Source organism: Tympanuchus pallidicinctus, unplaced genomic scaffold, assembly GCF_026119805.1.
Source record: "Tympanuchus pallidicinctus isolate F22 unplaced genomic scaffold, pur_lepc_1.0 scaffold19, whole genome shotgun sequence".
In the NCBI taxonomy this organism is placed as follows: Eukaryota; Metazoa; Chordata; class Aves; order Galliformes; family Phasianidae; genus Tympanuchus; species Tympanuchus pallidicinctus.
The window spans coordinates 956,721-977,778 of record NW_026294710.1 but is presented as its reverse complement, the minus strand read 5'-3'; the positions used below and the strand labels follow the sequence as shown (position 1 = coordinate 977,778).

General features: G+C 47.7%; 2 protein-coding genes across 15 annotated transcripts in view; one reads left to right on the top strand and one right to left on the bottom strand.

The window, feature by feature from the left end:
* Positions 1-21,058, top strand: part of NDOR1 (NADPH dependent diflavin oxidoreductase 1) — a 235,727-nt gene that overhangs the window by 24,982 nt on the left and 189,687 nt on the right. The gene's annotated exons all lie outside the window — the stretch shown is intronic.
* Positions 1-21,058, bottom strand: part of EXD3 (exonuclease 3'-5' domain containing 3) — a 243,553-nt gene that overhangs the window by 94,938 nt on the left and 127,557 nt on the right. For 12 of the 14 annotated variants that reach the window (XM_052681286.1, XM_052681279.1, XM_052681287.1 and 9 more), the window contains 8 exons: positions 19,526-19,664; positions 18,944-19,157; positions 18,129-18,238; positions 16,915-17,125; positions 15,713-15,879; positions 10,924-11,094; positions 5,119-5,172; positions 3,465-3,596 (listed from right to left, as the gene is read on the bottom strand). In XM_052681286.1, the coding sequence (XP_052537246.1) occupies positions 3,465-3,596; positions 5,119-5,172; positions 10,924-11,094; positions 15,713-15,879; positions 16,915-17,125; positions 18,129-18,238; positions 18,944-19,157; positions 19,526-19,664 (1,198 nt within the window). The remainder of the gene's footprint in view (positions 1-3,464; positions 3,597-5,118; positions 5,173-10,923; positions 11,095-15,712; positions 15,880-16,914; positions 17,126-18,128; positions 18,239-18,943; positions 19,158-19,525; positions 19,665-21,058) is intronic. The other 2 variants (XM_052681283.1, XM_052681289.1) reach the window with 2 other exon arrangements.

Genomic DNA, 21,058 nt, shown 5'->3' with positions numbered 1-21,058 from the left:
GCCCCTCCAGATCTGTGCTGTTCTTGCAGAAGTAGAGTCTCAGTGGCACCGGCAGCCAGTCCTGTGCCAAACCTCAGCCTGAGGAAAGAAATCCTTTGGTGGCTGAGGCTCACTTGAGATGAGGCAGCAAACAGAGGCACTGCCCACACTCGGGGTCATCAGATGCAGCCTGCCCCACTCAGTGAGACAGCACAGAAAGCAAGATGGGAGAAGGCGAGTCAGTCATCCAGGCCATGTCTGCCAGCAGCACATTTGTTTCCAAGAGTCCGTGCACAGACAGACCGGTGAGAGTGCCAAATGTCAAACGCCAGGTAAAACAACCCAGCTGTCCCCCATCTGCACCCAGAACACAGCTGTCCTGGTGGACACCTTCATTAGCAGACACTGATTTTTCTCAAAGGCAGGGTGCCTGAAAGCCTCCTCTGTGCCGCAGGGGCTGAGCCTCCACTCGAGGCCATTTGGCAGATGCCCTAATGCTGCTTACAGCCTCCGACGGCTCCATGCAGCCCTGCTGGGCACCAAAGGCACCGCAGTGCTGAGCTCCGCTTCACATCGTCGCTCCCAAAAGGGTGACCTCTGACTATTGGGAAAGAAGAAAAGGTGGATATGAGATAATCAAATGAGCACATCTGCATTTCTGATAGATGGAGGAAAGAGGTTTATTTCACAGATTTTGGAGCTAAAGAAGCACATAATGTCTTGAGGCCTTTTGGCATCAAAAGACAAATTTCATTTTATTTCTGCTCAAGTAATCTAGTGTGTTCCTCACTGAGGATAACAGGAGCCCTGGCTCAGGCTGCTGGGCACAGGCGGCTCTCCAATAGCACCACCAAGCCCCAGGATGCAGCACACAAGGGATGTGTGTGATGGGCACACCAGGAAGGATGTGTCCAGCCCTGCTGGTGGCTCCTCTGTTCCTGGGGCTTTTGAGCAGAGCAATCGTGCTGCAGAAGGCAGAGATGGTGAGAAGCATGTAGGTAAAGTTCTCCTTGCACTTGCTGAGAGAGGTCAGACAGAGGTAACTGGTGTTTGCCATTGTTCTAGCTGAAAGTGGTGGTGCTCTGGCAGAGTTACAAAGCTCTCTATATCTGCAAAATGGACACTGTCCATCCCCACTGAGGGACCCGACGTAGGAAATATATTTTACCGCAATCCTGGCTACAGCATTGAATTGAGCCCCATTTTTACCATCTGCTCCACACTACACGCATTGTTACTGCAACAACATTTGCTGATGCATTCACTCCAATCATTTGCAAGAGAAGCTCAAGAGACAAAACAAACCCTTGCTCCATGAGACAGTGCGAGGCAGGCAGGATGCCACGCTGCTTCCTGTGACATGCAGCAAACCCTTATCTATGTGAGGCGACTGCAGCTGATAAGGGACTTCCAGTGCTGGTGAGCAGAGCTGTGCTGTGCCTTGGCCGTGAGCTGCTGTGGCCTGGGCACCTCCTGCTCTTGGTGTTCCTGCAAGGCAGGCCTGCCTGCTGCCCTCCCCTGCTCCAGGGACAGTCCCAGGTCCCAGCCAGCCATCAGCAATGCACATTTCTGGGAGGAGGTGGCAAAACTCAAGCCCTGAGATCTGTAACCTGGTTAGAGACCAGAACAGGGACCGTGGGGGGGAACAGGAGCCTCCATCCCAATTAAGTGCTAGGTTTGCAGAGAATTAGGATGCTTTAGAGAGAATCTGAAGATGAAGCACTGAGGCCTCTGTTGGCCACAGCCAGCCTTGAGGACCCTTTAAAATGCAGAAATCTGCCATTTCTTCGGGAAGCAATTAGGCAGCACCACCCTGATCCCACTCAACCCTCTGACCCCAGCTCTCCCCACACGCTGCACAGGGCCGTGTCTGCATGGAGACAGCTGTGCACTGCAGGATTCACCCCCAGGGCAACAGCATCACAGCAATGAAACTTGCATAGGCTGCAGAGGACAGCTGAACAAAATCAGCTCCGAAATGCCTTAAATGCAGGCAAATACATGATTCAGAACACAGAGCAGTTTGACAAATAATAGCATCTTCCCATGCCTAGCAGTATAAAACATGCAGCTGTTCTACCACCACAATTTACAAGGAAGGCATTTCTCCTAGAAGTGAGAGAACACTCCATATATATTCCTAGCCAGATTGATTACCCCTATTTATACTGTAAATTAAGACAGCACATACTAAAAATGCTGCACAGCTAAGCAGTTTCAGACCCCAGACCGTGAGCAAGGGGCTGGATTCAGACTGAATGCTTCACAGCCTTCTGCATTTATGACAGACGCTGCAGTTTCCTGCAGGGCTTTTTTGTGTGTGCTCCTTCAGGTGGCATTTCAGCAACCACCAGGAAGAGCACTCACACGTTATGGGAACTCAGAGAATCACTGAATCCGTACGTTGTCTTTTCTAAACAGCAAAAAAGCCAGCAGGTCACTACGTAACAACTGAGATCCGTTCTTGGAGCAATAAAAACACGAGACTGAACACACTATCTGACAGCTGAGCACACACGTTTATCTTGCAGTAGGATCAGCCCATCAGCCCACGTTGCACTGATCCCATCTACGTGCTGTTACATCATTCTCATCTTACAGACAACCTGCACAGATGGACAACTCTCACTTTTGCTACAGGGTACAGACATGGTTTCGGCAACCAGCATCAGGTACACGCAGAGTTCTAGATATTGCTCTCTGCCCAGGAGTCACTGCTGCTTCTACAGAACATGTGCATTGCACTGGGCCAGCAGACTCTGCTAAGATTGACTGAAAGGCACAGAGTCAGCATTTACTGGCTTATTTACTCTTAGCAGAGAGCTTTACAGTTTCTTCTTTTTCTCTCTGTGTGAACGCTGATAAGGTGAGAGATGGTGAAGCTGCCATTTGGTTTATATAACAGGTTTTGAAGGGATGGGCTGTGGCGTGTCACTGTAACAAATACAAGAGAGAAATTGGAAAGGATGGAGATTTGAACTAACGCAATTAAAATTTCTTCTTAAAAACAACCTGCAGACATTTGGTGCCAAACGCAATCTGGAGTCATCAACTAGCATGGACATGAATTATCCTAATCGCTACTGAAATGAAACGGTCCTAAAAAAAAGTCCTTCTATTAAAGTAATTAAGTGTTATCAGAGTCACAGAGCCATAATTAAACACGGTTTATAATTAAAACAGCATGTGTCCTAGACAGAGAACGCAGGAACAAAGAGAATGTAACTGAAACAGCCAATGCCAAAACACGTGCCAAGTACCGAACACTGGAACCCCGCAGTTTGGAGCGAGGCGCAGGAGCAGTGCCTCCGCAATTCTGACCTCATCAGCACCTCTGCTGGATGTCAGCAGGCCCCAAACTCACGGCTTCGCACAGAGTTCGAGCAGAAACCTTGGAAACCAAGCAGAGTGCAAAACCCCAAGAGCAGCGGCTGCTGGGGCGTCAGGACAGCGAGAAGGCGTGCGATGGCCAGCACTCGTCCTACCTGGCAGCGGCTGAAGATGTCCGCCAGCGTCACGCGAACGTTGAAGTGCTTCAGCACCTGCAGCGCCTGCTCCTTGGCCTTTTCCGAGCAGTTCACAGAGAAGCACCTTCCTTCCCCCACCTGGGACTGCAGCTGGAAGAGACAAGGCACAAAAAGAAATGAGGCACTCCGTGCATCCCGATTTGTTTTTTCTTTCCCCTTCTTTTTCCCCTGCTTAGTTTGGTTTTAATTACAAATAACACTGGAAGCTGAGTTTGATCACACGTGAAACGCGGCTGGATCTCACGCTGCAGGTAAAGGCACCGCCGAGGTGGTGTCTGATGACAGCTTTGTCACTTCACCCCTTATCCACCTTTACCTGGAGCTCACTGATGGCCAAAGAGTTGGAAGAGATTGATGTGGACACTCCCTTGATGTTTGGTTCACACTTGGCAGAAAAGTGTGAAGAAAAAAAAGGACTGGGAAGGGTTCCGACACATCTTTATCAACATGATGAGCACTGACAGCAAGCTGGGCCCAGCCACGTCTTATGCTTGTGAGAAGGAGCCCAGCACAGCCATCCTGTCTGAGCGCAGCACACACAGAGGCAAGGAGCAAAGGGACCAGATACTTCCCAGGGCAGTCCTGTACACTGCAAAGCAGTTATTTCCCTTTTGCACTTTCTACATGGTGCTTTGAAACTGAAGTTTGGCCAAATAAGATCATGCTGTCCTCTGAATTACCTGCTGCATCAGCTGTAGGCTCTGGGAACTGCCTACATCAGGAACCTGCAGCAGAGCACAGCTGCAGTCACCTCACAGCATCATGTCGTGGGGAGAGCTTTCCTCGGTGCCCAGCTGCTATCTAGGAAATTAACCACCTAAGCTCAGCAAATACTCTAAGAAACTATTTGAGTTATTGGGAAGTATTGTATCAGTATTTTGTAGCAAAAAAAGCCCTGCACTCTGGCTCATGTGTGTAATACAGAGAAATTTCCTAATGAATGTTTGAGTAATAACAAACTGCAACAGACTTGCAGCAGGCATTACAGCATTGCAACCAGTGATACAACAGGTTCAATATATTCCCATCAACGCTGTTTTGAAGTATGTCTCACAAAGGGCTCTGAACATCTGGTGCTGAGGGCAAGGTTTGGTTTCACTCTGCTGGCTTTTTTTTGTGTGTGTGTTTAGAAACAGTAAGCCTTCACAGCTTCCACCTGGACTCACGCTTGGTGGCTTCCAGTCTCTCCCTTCCAAACCCAAAGAAAAGTTTCTAAGTGTTGAAACTGTGTCAGTGAGGAGCCAGTCAGCAAACAAGGATCTCTGCGATAAAAGGCATGGGAACCGAGCTGCTTCTCACCTGCCTGTGAGGCCAAACAGAAACACTTCATTCTGAGATTGCTGAGCTTGATTTTGTATTTTTTTAGTTCCCTTAATGGAAGTCAATTGCACTCCCCTCTGATGAAGTGCTGTGTGTAGAAGACTTTTCACCCCAACCTTCGGCCATTCAGAAACAACAGCCAGCCTCTCAGGACCCTACATAGTTCTTAGTGCAGGAAACATCCAAAAGCCAAAACAGCAGCTGCCTTCTCATCAGATTGGTCCTCTTCTCTACTCTGCTCATTCCACATAATGCAATGGTACAACACCAGGAAAATGCCCTGAATACTTACAGTCTGATATGGGAGTCCAGAGGTTAAAATGACCCTTCCCTCCTGTCTGGCAATCTGGAAAAAAAGCCAACAAAACAACAGTACAAATCGTAAGGAATGTGGACTGAAGCTGACACTGGACTCAGTCAAAACAGAGAGAACATGAACTGGTGACATGGGCTTTTTCTCTGCATGTGGATGTGCACTTGCCAAGAGGATCTGGGTCCGGTTCAGCAAGATGTTTCTGACAGCAACAGCAGCTTAAGGTATGGCTCGCTCAGCACACATCGCCTCCCTGCCAACCCCCGCCTGTCTCACATGTGCTGGAACAGCTACTTGTGCATCTGCACTGCAGATGGTGCAGGGAACGATCCACCTTGAAATAATCCTATCAGAAAGTGTTCTTTCTTCTTTTTTTCTTTCTTTCTTTTTCTTGTTTACTGCCGTAACCCAGACCACCTCTGTTTCCCCAGTGTGGTTCACAATGAAGCAAGCAGTTCTGCTCCCATAGAAATACACAGGTGAGAAAGGAAAAACACTCTCTGCATGCAATCCCAGCAAAAACACCAAAGTACCATTGTATGCCACTGTGATCTTCACAGACAGTCACAGAACTACGCTCACTCCACCCCTCAGAGATAAGATGGTGCTATTTTCCCAGCAGCCCACAGGCAGACACACAGCAATTCTGCATCCTTTTGAGGCTATGAAGAACACCTCCGTGAGAGCCTGTCCCTTCCTGGTTGCGACCCTGTGCTTTTATCAGAGGCCTGGTCCTCAGGGGAAAGCTCTGCACTGCACGAGCAGGGGTCTCATCATCCACACTCGCAACCTTTGCAATGGAGTAAGAGAAACGTTCAGAAGGTTTGGTGCCAAAAGAACATACTAAATCTGGAACTGCAGTTCTTCACAGAGATGAAAGTGTGGCTGATCCTCGTATGATGAAATGACGTTGCTCCCTCCCACCCCTTCGTCCTCTCCTCTAACAGAGGAACCTCTTCGCCTCCATAGGAATGGAAGGGTTCCCATGTGAACCAGCACTTCTGCTCTGCTGGTGCTGACAAGAGATTGGCACTTGGAGTAGGCATCACGTTTTCTCTTTTCTGGCTTCCATTCTGCTGGAAGCCCTCGTGTTTTTCACTGTTTCCAGATGTGTGTCACAGGGGTCTCTCGTCTGGATCTGCCTCAGAAGCTCTCTCTGGATCACTGTGTAACCCTGGCAGTGGGATACATTGGGGATCTGAGCCTTGATGCACTTCCCAGGCAGTCTGACAGCACCAAGTACAGCCAGGGAACACCGACGAATTACAGACTGAGATGTTACAAACTTTGCCTTGGACTGCTCTTCTCTTAAGACCCACCTGACTCACAGCAACATGAAACAAGGCTGAGAATGCTCCCAAGGCACCAACTGCCCTTGCAGTAAAAGCAGTGATCATTTTGTTCCTATCGTGACCTTTCAGGTAGCCTCTTTCCTCCTTCTTTATATGAAGTCACTGCTTTGGCTGCCAATTCAGCATTGAGAAAGCAATTGGCAACAACTTCTAAAGCATCATCCTGCAGGCAAAATCAACCCTCTCTCACAAGTAAAGGAAAAAAAACTCTAGGCACAGGAACCTTGGAGCAGAGACAGCCCTTGCTGCACATGATGCCACTACAAGCAGCCTGGCTTACAGAATGGACCTGCCAACAAATCACCCTCAAGGCACATCAGCAAGAGAAGTCCATTAAGGCAAAGGCAAAACTCCACCACAGTGATTCGCCGACATGGGAAGGGAGATAGGAAATTCCTTCAGACCCATGTGTGCTTCAGGATAAGCCTGAGGATTTCACAGCTGAACGCTCCATTCTGACTTCCTGCATTCAGGGTTAATTAGTTCAAGCTTGATAAATCCCCTTATCTAAATGTCTCTGCAGAGTACCAGCAAAGAACATCAAATAAAAAGGAGAAAAGCAGTGACTCTTCCAGCATGTTTTTCTGCTTCTGGAACAATCACTGGGAGAAGCAGGCAGAGCCAGAAAATGCATGTGATAGCACACATCTGACTGCAACCCGCAGAAGATACATGATGGAGGAAAGAGAACAGCTCCTTCTCTTCCCTTGAGAGAAGTCATAAAGTTCAGCACTGGCACCATCTGGGAGATGTATGATTGGTGCTCACATCCACTGCTTGCTTTCCATCACTGCTCACAAGCTTGGATGAATGTCAACGGGTGCCATTTTTTCCACATGGAGGAACTCAATTCCACACCTTTGCTCCATACATGCCTCTATATTAGACAGCAATTTTTCAGACTACCCCTCCGCTGTCAGCTATCACACGGCAACAGAATTTAATGGAACATCAGTGGGAAGGTTCAACCTCTGCTGTCATCCCACCCACATGCGCCTCCGACATCATGGGCCAGCACAGTAAAAGAGGAGGCATTACTTTCAGAGCAGCTGTTGTATGAAGAAAGACAGCATCAGCTCAGACGGTGGGGATGAAGAGCACTCCCTAATAACTTGGAATTATTACCTAGTTCTGTCTGTTCAGCTCACTTTCACCTGGCAGGGGTGAATGAGCACAGTGAATTACTACAAGACAGATCTGGAAGGGCAACAACAAACAGAAGAGGGCAGAGACAGATCCCACGTTTCGAAGCCAGCACCAGCAACAAAAAGATTCGTGATAACCTGAAGGATCCTGAACTAAGGCCAAAGAAGGTTTCAAAAACCAGCAGAGCAAAGCCATAGATTTGTAATTTAAAGGTAAGAGAAACTGCTTGAAATTGCTGCCAAGCCTTTGCATGACACGTATTGGACAAAGTGATGCGTCCTAGAAGAGGCAAACTGCAAGCACTCCCACTGCAAGGTAGCAGTGCAGGAAAAGCTGTGACCCCCTGCAGTGGCAGAGGCCCAGCAGTGCCAAGGATCTACTGGAAAGTGGCTCACAAACCTCAACCCAACCCTGACATCCCTGACCTGCAGTGTGAGGCTCTCAAAATACCCCAGTTAACTTAATAATTATGAATGCTCAGCCCAGTGCTGCAGGACACTTGCTGTACTGCTGGTGTTCTAAGCCTAGACTTCTCCTCAGCATTCCTGAAAGTCACAAATTGCAAAGAGCAAGCTATGATTTTGTAACATGGCCTTAAGCAGGAGATTAAACCATAAAGCTAGCTTTGTTTCTTACTGCAGACAACATTTGTATCTACGTCTCCAAAGAAATTCTCTTTCTGCTGACCCAACATCAAAAGCTAAGTCTTGATCTCCAAAGCAGAACAGAAGTCTGAAAGCTTTGTTGGTTCCCCATCTGCCCTCAGTGAATTCAATTTGCATGCTGGTGGGGATGCAGAAGACCAGCACAGCACACCCCAACAACGTGATTACATCAAAACCATGGAGAAAGATGTTCAAAATGAGACAGGATGAGAGATTAGATTCCATCATCACACGAAGCTCTGCTAATGGCAGTGTTAGAGGTCCCTTTGTGTCTCCAAACCAGACCAGGCACATGTTGCTCTCCCTGCTCCACGTAGGAGTCTCCTCTTTGACTTGTCGTCTCACCACGAGTTTTGGGGACTACACATAATGTTGTAAAGGAACTTTCTGCCCCTGGCAATTCTACCAGCCTTTGGAAAACTATTGCATCTCAAAAGATACCAAGTTTGCCTCAGTGTGTGGGTTATACTTAGAGATGAAGATGGTTTTAAGGACGTCAATTAAAAAAAACGAACAAAACTCACAACTCAGATGAAGGGGCTTTGAGATTCCATCAAGCCTCCTGTTGCTATTGGGTGCATTAATCTAAAAAAATAAAAATCTAAAAAATAAAAATAAAAAATAAAAATTAGCTGCCTAAGCACACATTGACAAGCCCCAGCACAATCTACAAAGCTATTGGGCTTTCAAGTTTGATCTCAGATAATAGAAGGTGAAGGACAAGACGCATCTGTCTACCAATACTGGAAGTCACTTTGATGCTCATAATGCCTCACTTATGAGAACAACATGGAGCAAACGTCAGGCTGCTCAGGAGTGTTTGGAGCAAGATGTGTAACATGGCTGACAAATCATTTTCATGAAATGACTTTAATGAAGAACAAAAACCAACTCTATGCACACCTGTGTTCCCTATGGCACAGTTTGAGACTGCGTGGAACAATACCCAAACTGCATATCTTGTGTTTGGTGACCAGGAACCAAGCCTTTATCCCAGTCTTTGCAAAAACATTTGCTGCCTTTTGAGTGTACAGTGGTCAACATGCACCATTTATTAAACCAAGACTGCTAGATATAAAGCAGGATGGGAGGAGCCTATTTTTATCTTTGATTATCCAAGCACAGATCAAAGGCTCTGCAAGACGGTAACACTCCAAGGGCTTTTGATAGTGACAGGATGTTTGTGTGGTCACCATAGAGAAAGCAATGTAAAACATCCTGTCCATAGCACGATAAGGTATCAGGATGAGAAGTGGAGACGGGGCTCTGGGGGGAGGCAGTGAGAACCAGTTTGTTTAAACTTTTGCAATTTTGGCAGAGACGAGATATTAATTATTTCTGCAGAAGTTGAGCTTGCCCAGTATTCAGGCCAAAAAGACATCTGAAGAGGAAACATCCTGTGCACCAGGCCGGGTGATCAGCGTGCATTTGATAGCAGCACACTGTGTGGGCTGGATATCTCCATTTCTGGCATAGTAGAAATATGCCTGAAATGAAGAAGCGTGAGTCTCTCCTCTGAAAGGCAGAGGGTCAAAGTAGTTATGGGAGTCCAGATCAATGTTTGTTGTCCCCACGCATGTTAGAGACTTCTTCCTTACCCAAACACGTCAGTGCAATTTGTGGCTGATCACCTCTAAGACATTTCACAACTGGCAGCCAGCTAGAAGTCACACTGCACTTTATTATGGAAATGTTTCCGTTCATAATGAACACTCATCTTTTGATTATGTTTCTCCTTGATTGACCCAGGCACAAGGCAGGCAAATACCTTCCCTGTAAGTCCAATCTGGAGTCCATTAGAAACCGAAGTGAATTTTGGCTTCTGTTCTCTGATCGCTGACAAGTTGCTAAAGAACCACCCCTGTCAAAGTCACTTGAGACTGAGGTCACACCTCTGTACTGTTCATATTCCTCCAATGACTTGAAGCATCCCAGCTGTCAACAACTTGGATGCCCAGAGGAGGGCAAGAAAGCTGGCAAGGTGTGTGCTGAGACACCTCAATCTTCTGGTCTGAGAAAGAGGCCAAGAGATGAGCTCACTGCTCTCTACAATGTCCCAAGGAGAGGAAGTGCAAAAGGAGGCTCCGGTCTCTTCTCTGAATAACCACTGACAAGATGCACAGGAACAGCACAAATCTGTACCAGGAAGGTTCAGACTGGAGATCAGAAAAATTTCTTTACTGTGAACACTGGGACAGGCTTCCTAGACAGGTGGTTGGTGCCCCAGGCCTGTCAGTGTTCAAGAAGCATTTGGATGATGTCCTCGTTGATATGCTTTACCTCTTGGTCAGCCCCAAAGTTGTTGGATAGTTGGGCTTAATGATCTCTGAACTTCCAACTGAACTGTTCCATTCCATTCCATCAAACACACAGACTTGTAAGAGATTTGAGTTCACAGCACACTCTGCTCACTTCCTTCCTCCTGGAAATGGGGCACCAAGCCCACACACTGTTGCAGGGACTACCAAATTCCAGTTGCCACACAGCACAGCTTCTTGGGCTGAACCAGAGAGCTGGGACTCAGCCATGTGCTTGCAGCTCCTGAGAGTGACTTATTGGTAATTCAGTCAGCTGCTCCAAGGAGTGCAGATGGGAGTTATAAACACACACACACCACTGACCTCAGCTGCTTTCCTATGGTCATCCTCATTCTCCAGCATCCGGACGTCCACACCAAGGCAGCGGAGATAGCGCCCAAGGCCCTGCAGCATGTTATCACAGACCACGCTGAACTCTTTTGGGGAGATGGGAGCAGGGGGACGTGAGATCTCTTTATCAGATCCTCTGCATTGCTACGGAAAAGCAAGAGATCTGTAAGCAGCAGAGAAGAAGGTTGACCGTCACCATGCCTGTTCTGCCTCCCTGCATCTTCCCACCGTGACAAACCCAGCTGTCCCCTATCATGTGTTACAGCTGCCCCCACATCCTGCAGCACCCCCAGCTCCTCCTTCACGTCCTTTCTTCAACTCTTCAACAACCACCTACAGCCTGAGCAGAAGGCAGCACACGGTGGGGCTAATCTGGAACTGCCATCTACCTGCGGACACCCGGTCACCCAAAGCAAGGATCTGCAGCCTTTCCCTTGAGAAATGCCACCTTGGCCTCTATGCTTTACACAGACAGAAATATATCTTACACACTGCTATCCCCCTATGAAATTAGACTGCAATCAATATAGATATTCCAAGGTTATTCTGTGGGAAGGGGATCTGACAGACAGGGAGAAACAGGTAGACAAAGCAGTCATGTTGGCCTTGTTATCTTCGGAAGTTTAAAAATAGGCAGTGCCTGAATTGTGTTTATTTTATTTCAAATTGCTGCTGGGGGAGTTCCTGCAGTTGGAGACTTTGTCTCTGGGAGGCTCCCACTACAACGCATGGAGAAGGGAAGTTAATAAGGAGCCTCCAGGGCTCAGCACTGCCTTCAGGAACTTGAATCTGCTGGGATGACAGAAGGGAACAGCCACCATCTATGCAGGGCTATGATTCTGTGATTCTATGCTATCCTTGCAGCACTTCATTTTATGCAGGAGCTGATTCAGCCTTGGAAACACAGCAGAGCACCATTCAGACACACCTGGGCTGACTCTTAAAACCAGCTCAGACTCCAGGGCTCAATTTGTGAGATGCTGCACTCCCAGAAGCTGCTACATGCAATGAAGGCTCTGCAGCACTGCGTGGAGAGGCTGGGCTGTCCCCAGCTCCTGGAAGGACCCTGGTGAACAACAGACATGTCCTGAAGCGTCAGGGTGCTGTGATAACAGATCAAGTTGGCCCTTCAGCGTTGAGGTAGTCGGAAAATACTTAAGCATGTGGTGCTGCCTCCCTTCCAACAGATGTAGAGGAGCAGCAGCTGGCTCTTAGTTGTGTTTATTCAGTGGCTAACTGTGCCATATGTAGCTTTTTTCTCATGTTTCATCCTAGCAGAATGCAAAAGGCTTCTAAAGGAGAACAGTGTCATTAGCCCCACTTTGGATAGTGGATAAAGAAACACTGAGAGCTTGGAGTCAGGCAGGATGCAGGCAGGCAAAGTCTGCTTTTCTGAGTCCCAGTCCGGGTTTTACCAACTACCTCGTGGTTAATGAATCTGACTGTACAGAATACAAAGATGACCCAGGAGTTCACAAGGTAATTCAAGCCTGAAGTACTCACTTTTCCCATCCCTGCAGCAGCCAGTCAGGTATGTTGCAATGCACAATACTCCCATGAACACAGAGCCCAAGGAATTAGGAAACTACTGAGCGGCTTTGCACATCACCATCTGAATAATGGGATACTGCAGATGTACATGTTTGATAAGGAGGATACTGGGAAGATAGCTGTGATCAAGAGTATCTCTGTCCAACCATGGACAGCAAGCCTCTCTAGAGTCTGCTGACTGCCATGAGCCAACATTTGTGACATCAGGAAGAGGACACCATGTATGATAAAGCTGGAGGACTACTGTCCACTCCTGATATTTCAAGCTGAGTCACATGAGGCTCTGACTGGGAAATCAAAAAACATCAAAAAAGACTTTAAGTCCCTTGGGAATACATTGAAGGGATCGGGAGCACAGGTAGCATTCTGCTCAGTCCTCCTAGATGGAGACTGGGATCTGGGCAGAAGGAGGAGAACAGACCAGCTGAAAGAATGGCTGTGTGGATGGCGTTATGTCCAGGGCTTTGGGTTCCATGACCTAGGATGTACCTTCAAATGACTGTGAATGCTGACATTGGATGAGATGCAGCTCACCAGGAGGGGCAAGAACACGCTGGGCAGCAAGCTGGCTGGACTTATCACCAGAGCTTGAAGCTAGATTTGACAAGGGAAGGGGATGAACTGCTGAGTGACAAAGAAAAGCCAGGGAATACAGTCACCTTAGGAAGAAACTGGGGAAAACCTCAGATTTGTCCCAGAGGATTCTGGGGGGGGTTTCTTCAGATATGGAGAAGGCTGAGGTACTTAATGAGTTCTTTGCCTCAGTCTTAACTGGCAGCCAGGCTTCCCATGCCTCTCATGCCCCTGAATCTCTAGGCAGGGGTCAGGGAAGCAAAATCCCAAAGAACAGAGGAAGTCTGAGATCACCTCATGAGGCAGAACAAGTCTATGGGGCTGGATAACATGCATCCCAGGATCCTGAAGGAACTGGCTGAAGTGGCTGCTGAGCCACTCTGTCATATCTGAAAAGTCATGGCTGTCAGGTGAAGTTCCCAGGGACTGGAAGAGAAAAAGGGAAACATCACTCCCATTTATAAGAAACGAAGAAAGGAAGACCTGGGGAACTACAGGCTGGAGCGCCTTGCCTCCGTGCCTGAAAAGATGATGGATCAGATCCTCCTGGAAGAGATGTTAAGGCACATGAATGGTGGGGAGGTGATCTGAGACAGTCAGCATGGCTTCACCGACAGCACACTGTGCCCGACCCATCTGGTGGCCTTCTATGATGGAGAGATGGCATCAGTGGACAAAGGGAGGACAACTGATGCCAACCACCTGGATTCACAAAGCCTTCGCTATGGTCTCACACCACATCCGTATCTCTAAACTGGAGAGAGATGGATTTGAATGGTGGAATAAGGAACTGGTTGGATGGTCACAGACAGAGGGTTGTGGCCAGCAGCTCTAGGTCCAGGTGGAGGTTGGTGACAAGTGATGTCCCCTGGGGGTCCACCTTTGGACCAGGGCTCTTGTACATTTTTATCAGTGACACAGACACTGGGATTGAGTGCACTCTCAGCAAGTTTGCAGATGACACAAAGCTGAGTGATGCAGCTGATGTAACAGATGGAAGGGATGCCATCCAGATAGACCTGGATAAGCTTGACAAGTGGCCCCATGTAAACTGAGTGAGGTTCAACAAGGCCAAGCGCGAGGTATTGCACTTGAGTTGGGGCAATGCCAGATATGAGTACAGATGGAAGAACTTAAGAGCAGCCGTGCAGAGAAGGACGTGGGGGTCCTGGAGGGCACAGAGCTGCACACGAGCAGCAGTGTGCGCCCGCAGCCCGGGAGGCCAGCAGCACCCTGGGCTGCACCAACAGAGGGCTGGCAGCGGGCAGGGAGGGGATTGTCCCCCTCTGCTCTGCCCTCGTGAGGCCCCATCTGCAGTACTGCGTCCAGGCCTGGGGCCCCCGGCGCAGGAAAGACGTGGGGCTGCTGGAGCGGGTCCAGAGGAGGCCACGAGGACACTCAGAAGGTGCAGCACCTCTGCTGCAAAGACAGGCTGAGGAGCTGGGGGTGCTCAGCCTGGAGGAGAGCAGGCTGCAGGGAGACTGCATTGTGATCTTCGCGTGTTGAAGGGGGATTATAATCAGGAAGGAGAACTTTTTACACAGTCTGACACTGACAGGACAGGGGGAGAATGGCTTTAAATGAGGAGGGAAAATCTAGATGAGATGTTAGGAAGAAATTGTTATCCAGAGGGCAATGAGGCCCTGGCAGTGCTGCCCACAGAAGCTGTGGATGCCCATCCCTGGACACATTCAATGCCAGGCTGGACGGGGCCCTGGACAGCCTGATACAGTGTTTGACAACCAGACCATGGCAGAGGTGTTCGAACTGTATAGGCTTTAAGGTTCCTTCCAAAATAAGCCATTCAATGATTCTATGAGTCTACAGAAGGTAGCACTGCATTCACATTTGAGAATATTTGGAAAATATTGGTCTGGACTCACAGACCAGTGAGTCTTGTCTGCTAATAAACAAATCTTGCTTCCTGCAAATGTTCTCATAGGTGCATAAACAATCAGATGTCCGCATTTTGAAAGTAAAACTTTGTTACCAAGAGAGAAGGACAAGTCATGTTCCAAAATAGCTCAGCATTCACACAGCTACAAGTTGCCAACTGAGTTTTGAAGTTCGGCCCCAAGGTACGATGCAGGGGGGAGGACAGATCCAGAGTGTGCAATGGTGGGCTGGGGGCCAGACACAAACCATCAGCAGAAAGACTTTTTGATGAATTGTTTTTAATTTAGCAGACTTTTACTGCAGATGCAATAAAAGGGGCATTCCCATTATGAAACCAAAGTGTAGAAGTTCAGTTAAAAGCAAAAGGAAGCCAGAGTTTTGAAACCTGATTAATGCAACACCTAGGCTACAGAATTCAAGCCCACACCAATGAGGAAACAGAGAAGAAGCATTTCTACCAGCAAAGTCAGCTGAATTATGCCACACAGATCTGCACCAAGGACAAATTTGCAAGGACAAATAAAGCTAAAACTGCAGGGAAAGCTAAACTGAGGTATGCAAAGGAGGAAATACATCTTAGTCGTGAAGGGGAGGAGCAAGGAAGATATTTGCTGCAATAGTCCTGAGAACAGACTACAACCAGGCATGCCAGGCATAGCTAATATTATGACTGAGAGACAAAGCAACATATGATTTACAGGGGTCTTGAGCAACATGCAGCTCTTTGAAGCTGTTTACAAACCTGTCCAGAAGGTGACGGTACCTCTTGTTTATTCAGCTGCTTCTTTGCCCTGGGTTTTACACTTGCTTTTCCCACCAGACTTTCAGTCAGGTCTGAACTCAGACCAAAGCTTTCTGGATCCTTACACAGTTTCTCGTAGACCTCCAACAAGCAGTATGCATCTGAAGCTGAAAAAAAGCAAAACATGAGCATGAGCTGGATTCACTCAAAAGTCAAAACAGACTTCCCAGTGCAAGGAAGAATCTTCATCTTTGTAAATTCCACTTACTAACATTATACCCTGTACTCTTTTACTGCACAATCACAAAATAGATGCAGAGCAACTGGAAAAGTGACAGCCCTCTGTTACCTCTGCTCTAACGTAATGCAAATTGCAGCGTGCCTGCTTCAGCACCAGGTAGGACAGCTTCAGCCAAATCATTTTACTCTCCATTGTTCCTGAGAAGTGGTTTGCCCATGGTTTATTACGGCATCTCAGCTATGGGAAGGCAGCTTCCCCATTAGATGCAATATCTTAAAAAGCAATAAGTAAGTGAGCTGTTTGCAATCACCTGCCCACACGCACTGCCATGCGGCCTCTGCTCCGCGCAATGGGAGCCAAGTCTCCAAGCCAGTTTTACAAGTCTTAGTGATTAACTTTTGTGGGAACTGTGTCAACTTCAAGGATAACCGAGCGAACAAAGGGCTGGTTCGCTTCAGCAGGCTGTCCTCTGATGCCTCAGGAAAAGATTTAGACTCAGACTTCTGACTCTGGGGTAATCGGCACTAAATGCCACCGTTGCCTCCACAGCACAGATCCTGTGCTACAGTCTCTGACACCACGTCTACCCACTTTTAACTCTAACAAGCGCTTCACTGTGACAAATGAACACAGCATTTGTTTCCCAGAAAGGCTGTGAAATGAGGCAGAAGGAAGTGGACTTTCTTCCTTTCATTTACTGAGAGGAGTTTCCACTGGGATGTTTCATCAGACAGAATCTGCAAAGCACAGGAATTCCTTCATAAGGGAAATAATGAATCACTGGGCAGTTTAAACTTCAACCATTAAAACCACGTCCACAAAAGGACAAACAGAACATGTGCTGGCTGCTCCACACAGGAGTGAATCGCCATTTGCCGCTTAATGATTTTACTGGTGACAGACATCACACAAACACGGCCTCCAAGGGAGAAATGCACCTTGAGGCAGTCAGTGAGCAGACCTGCATAGAGGATCTGTTCCTCCCGCAGTGGTCGTTTCTCCCAGTTAGACATCTGCTCTGTTTTATCTAGTGGTTTTCCCAGGACGTGTTGCACCAGGAGGCTGAGCCCTTTTTCTGGCTGCCTGAGTCCTTCATCCTCACAGCTCTGCTCTGGGGGCAGCGCATCGACCTTCAGGCTGCCCTTCTTCCAGTCAATGGAGCTCTTTTGCAGCTGATGGAAGGAGAAGGATACAAAACATGTGGTTATAAAACAAATCCTACAACACCTCCTGTTTCGGTGGGTGGGGACTCACAGCAACCCTATCATGTTTAGATCTTGCCTGGCACACTGAATCCCATTGTCACAGACAAGGGCTGGGGTGGCATTAGATACATAAAGCTTCTGATTATTTGCTTAACAAATGCTTTTGCTGGAAAGAAATCCTTCCTTCCTGAGAAGGAAAAGATGTTCACTGTCTGACAACATCGCATCCCAGCAGCAGGGTTGTGACTGAGGCTCTCTGGAGGTTTGCAGGGGTACTCAGCCAAACTAAAGGCTGCTGAACACCACCTCAATAAAAGCACAGCAGAGGTTCGGCACCTTTCTCCTCTTGGATCCAGAGGAAAGATCTTCCTGCAACACAGTGGGCAACAGCCCTTCTGAAGTTGTCACTACTCAGATAAAAATGAGCCAATGCTTTTGCAGGTACTTCACACACCACTGCACTTCCCAGGTTAAGCTCTCCATCCCAAATATCTGGGTCCTCCCAGCCTGAAGCCTGAAATGTCCTCTGCAAATTTGACCCATTAAAGCGGCTGTCCTCAAGAACTCTGCAGATCGCTGAGCTGCTGTGTGCTAACTGCAGACATCTGCATCTCAGCTGAACAGACACTGCTGTGCTGAACTCACCTGCAGCGCTGTGTTCAAAACCTTCCCCTAGTTGAACAGAGCTATGTCTCCACTTGGTTCCATTTTTCCACAGCTCACACAAAGCCTGTGAAAGGTTATTAGTATACCAAGCACTAACTTTTTAGTTGATGAAAACTGAATGCTTCTGTTTTGCTACAAAATCAGATTTCCCTTGAAGGTCAGAAACAGAAAAGGTCTGTTCACTCACTCAGCCATCTCCCTGCCAGTGCAGGATACAAGAACACAAAGCTGTGAAATCATGCCAGTTATCTACCAGCGCAGGCAGAAGACACAATTTGCCATGTTTTCAAGTGTTAATCCTTACTAGTTTGTCTATTGTGAGTAGGTCCACTACGCTTTGTGACTGCTTATCCATGCCTTTCAAAGTGGAGCATGTGGCTGCAAGACTGCTAAGGTCTCCAGACATCCCATAACCTGGAAAGGAAAAAATAATCACATGATTAGCAAAACCCAAATTATGGCTAACATGCTGCAGCTTTTTCTAGTTTGAAGACAAAATGTTAATGATATATATATAAACTTTGGTAGAAAGTCTGTTTGGATAGAGAACATTGCAGACTTCCAATCTTTCCTGATCCTGAGACAGAACAAGTGGATGAAAAGCGCTGAGTTTAAGCTCAGTTTTGTTAAAATCTGCTAGATCAGGGAAAGGTGAACAGAATAAACTCCACAAGCCTTTAGCCTCTGTGAACTTCAGAGGATGGATAATGAAATAGCCCTTGAACTCCTCTGCAAAGGCTTCCAAACAGGGCCTAAAACCAGTGTGGTAAGCTGCAGAATGTTGGTGTCCAGCAAGTCTGCTTTGGGACAGGCTCAAACAATCCAGAAAACACAGCTTCCCCACACATCTGAAGGACAGGGTTTGGTATGGAACTAACCAAGACAATCCCAAGCCTGAGTGGGGAGGCTAACTTGGAAATCTAGCTCAAAAAAGGGAGATATCTACCATTACCAGCCATCCTGTTCACCCTGCTTATTCATATAGGCAGTCTTTGAATACTCAGGATACAAAAGTCATCCCATGCTAACTGGACTGAGAATGACAACCCCAGCAGGACCCAGGCACTTCACACAAGCTGAGCTGCCTTCAACACCTGAGGCAGGGGAGAAGCACGTTACCTAGTTTAGTGATGGCTGCATCTGAGTAGAGCCTCTGGATGATATGGGGAACCTTCTCTTTCTCACCCTTGACTTCAGCTTGCTCAAGGAGCCGTGGCAAATCGAGCAGGAACACCTCATCCCTCACAGCGAGTTGAAGGAGGGAGACGCGGGGCTTCCCGACCATGCCGAACGAAGGCCTCCACTCCATGTCAATGCCAACAATCTGCCCAGGCTGCAACACAGACAAAAGCTTTCTGCACTTGCAGACTGTCCACGCTTAAAAATTGCCTGAACCAGCTTGAAAAACAGTTACTACCCAGGATACACGTATTGCTTTTTCAACAACTGTGCCTCTTTGCACGGGTGCAAAGGACACCAATCTCAAGTGACATTCACAGTTCACTCAAAGTACACCTGTGGGGTCTCCCTGCCACAGCAATTCCCAGCATGCTACCCAGGCTGACAAGCCTACAGGCCTCACTGCAGTCCTTGACTTGAGGAGGGAGGTGTTAATGGCACCCATAAGCACTCCCATGTACCAGCCTGTGGTGCATTTTCTGCTCCCTTATCTTCCGGCTTAAACACCACAGTAATGCTCACCTGCAGCACCTTTTCACAGCATTGCATCATATCTTCCCAATTCTGCAGTAAGTGAATATTCGCACGTCGAATAGGAAGCTGGTAATAATCCTTCTTCTTAACCTCTTTGTAATTCTCTTCTTTGGTTGTCTCTTCTACCCTGCACAGAAGCAGATACAACAGCTTTAAAGTATTCAATGAGGGGAAATGCTGGTTTGGAGGAACCTTGGAGAGCTTTAAGCCCCTTATTTCGCCCTGGCCCTGCATTTCCCCCCTGACACTCCACTCTTTCTCTTACCTCTTCTTTCCTCCACTTCCCTATAACTTCAGTCTCCTTCATCCTGACTCACCTCCTCGTTTTATTTCCATAAACCATCACTGAAATGGCACTGTCTGAGATCTCGCCGTGCTCATGTACTGTATCCACAGCAGAGAACAATTAAATCAAAGCACCTGTGACAGTCTCAGTCCCTGTCCCCAGTGCTCTGCTCTCTCCCAGAACTGATGAAGTGTGGATGACAACATTGGGCAGTCGTTTCCAAGTTGACAGAGATAACACATTTTAGAGATACAGCCACTGGCCCCTGAGGTTAACACAGAAGTCCATTAGCTCCTGTGGTGTGATGCATAACAAAGTCAGCACAGACCAGCAATGCGTTCGGACAGGAGCTTCTCGCTTCCCCACAGCATAAACTGGCTCAGAACAAGAACCTCAGGCTGCTCCACGCTAGGATCGCTCCCAGAGGGAACGGGTGAGTCTGTCTCACTGTTTTTGTAGCAAAGGATTCACGCGTTGCCGGCTGCCATCCAGCTTCTTCCTTCTCCATTCCCTTCCTTGTAAAATGACCACATGAGCAGAACAAGAACACGCTGCCAGCGGACCCACAGAACACGTGCCTTGGTGTTCAGATGTGCCACACAGAGATTTGGTGTCTGCATCAACACTGTGGGCCTGTTGGGAAGATGCCTGCAAGAACGAGCTTACTGACTGCCCACAGCAGATCTCAGACAGCATTCTGTCCTTACAAAACACAGCAAAGACTCCTGGAATGGCCTCATAGCTGAAAGTCAGTGTATTGCTGCATCTCAGCCAGATGATGCAATCAGAGGAAAGAAGCTAATAAAAATATCCAGCTATTTTGGACATGTCACAAATTTCTGGATAGTCTCTTTCCCATAGAGACTTGAAATGGGTTATTATTTGAGAAAATATTGACTAAGCTTATGTTTAGGGGACTGTGTGACTAATTTTGCATCAGTGCAGCTTTCACTGTACAAACACTCCTTTCCATGCATTTGTGTGCACGGGGAAGTCAATATTTGTGTAAAATATTTGATGAAGGTGTGCAGTCTCAGGTCTCCAGGAATATTCTCATCTGCAGAGCTCAGGAGGGACATGAGCTGCGGCCAGTGGAGAGATAATATTATTTATGTGCAGGTATCACCTTGTCCTCTACAGTGTGAACATCCTCTCTGGCAACCTGCTGCACTGTTAGCTCAACAAATAATAAGGCAGACAGACTGTTTTATTAGGTTCCATGGCTCCACTAATCT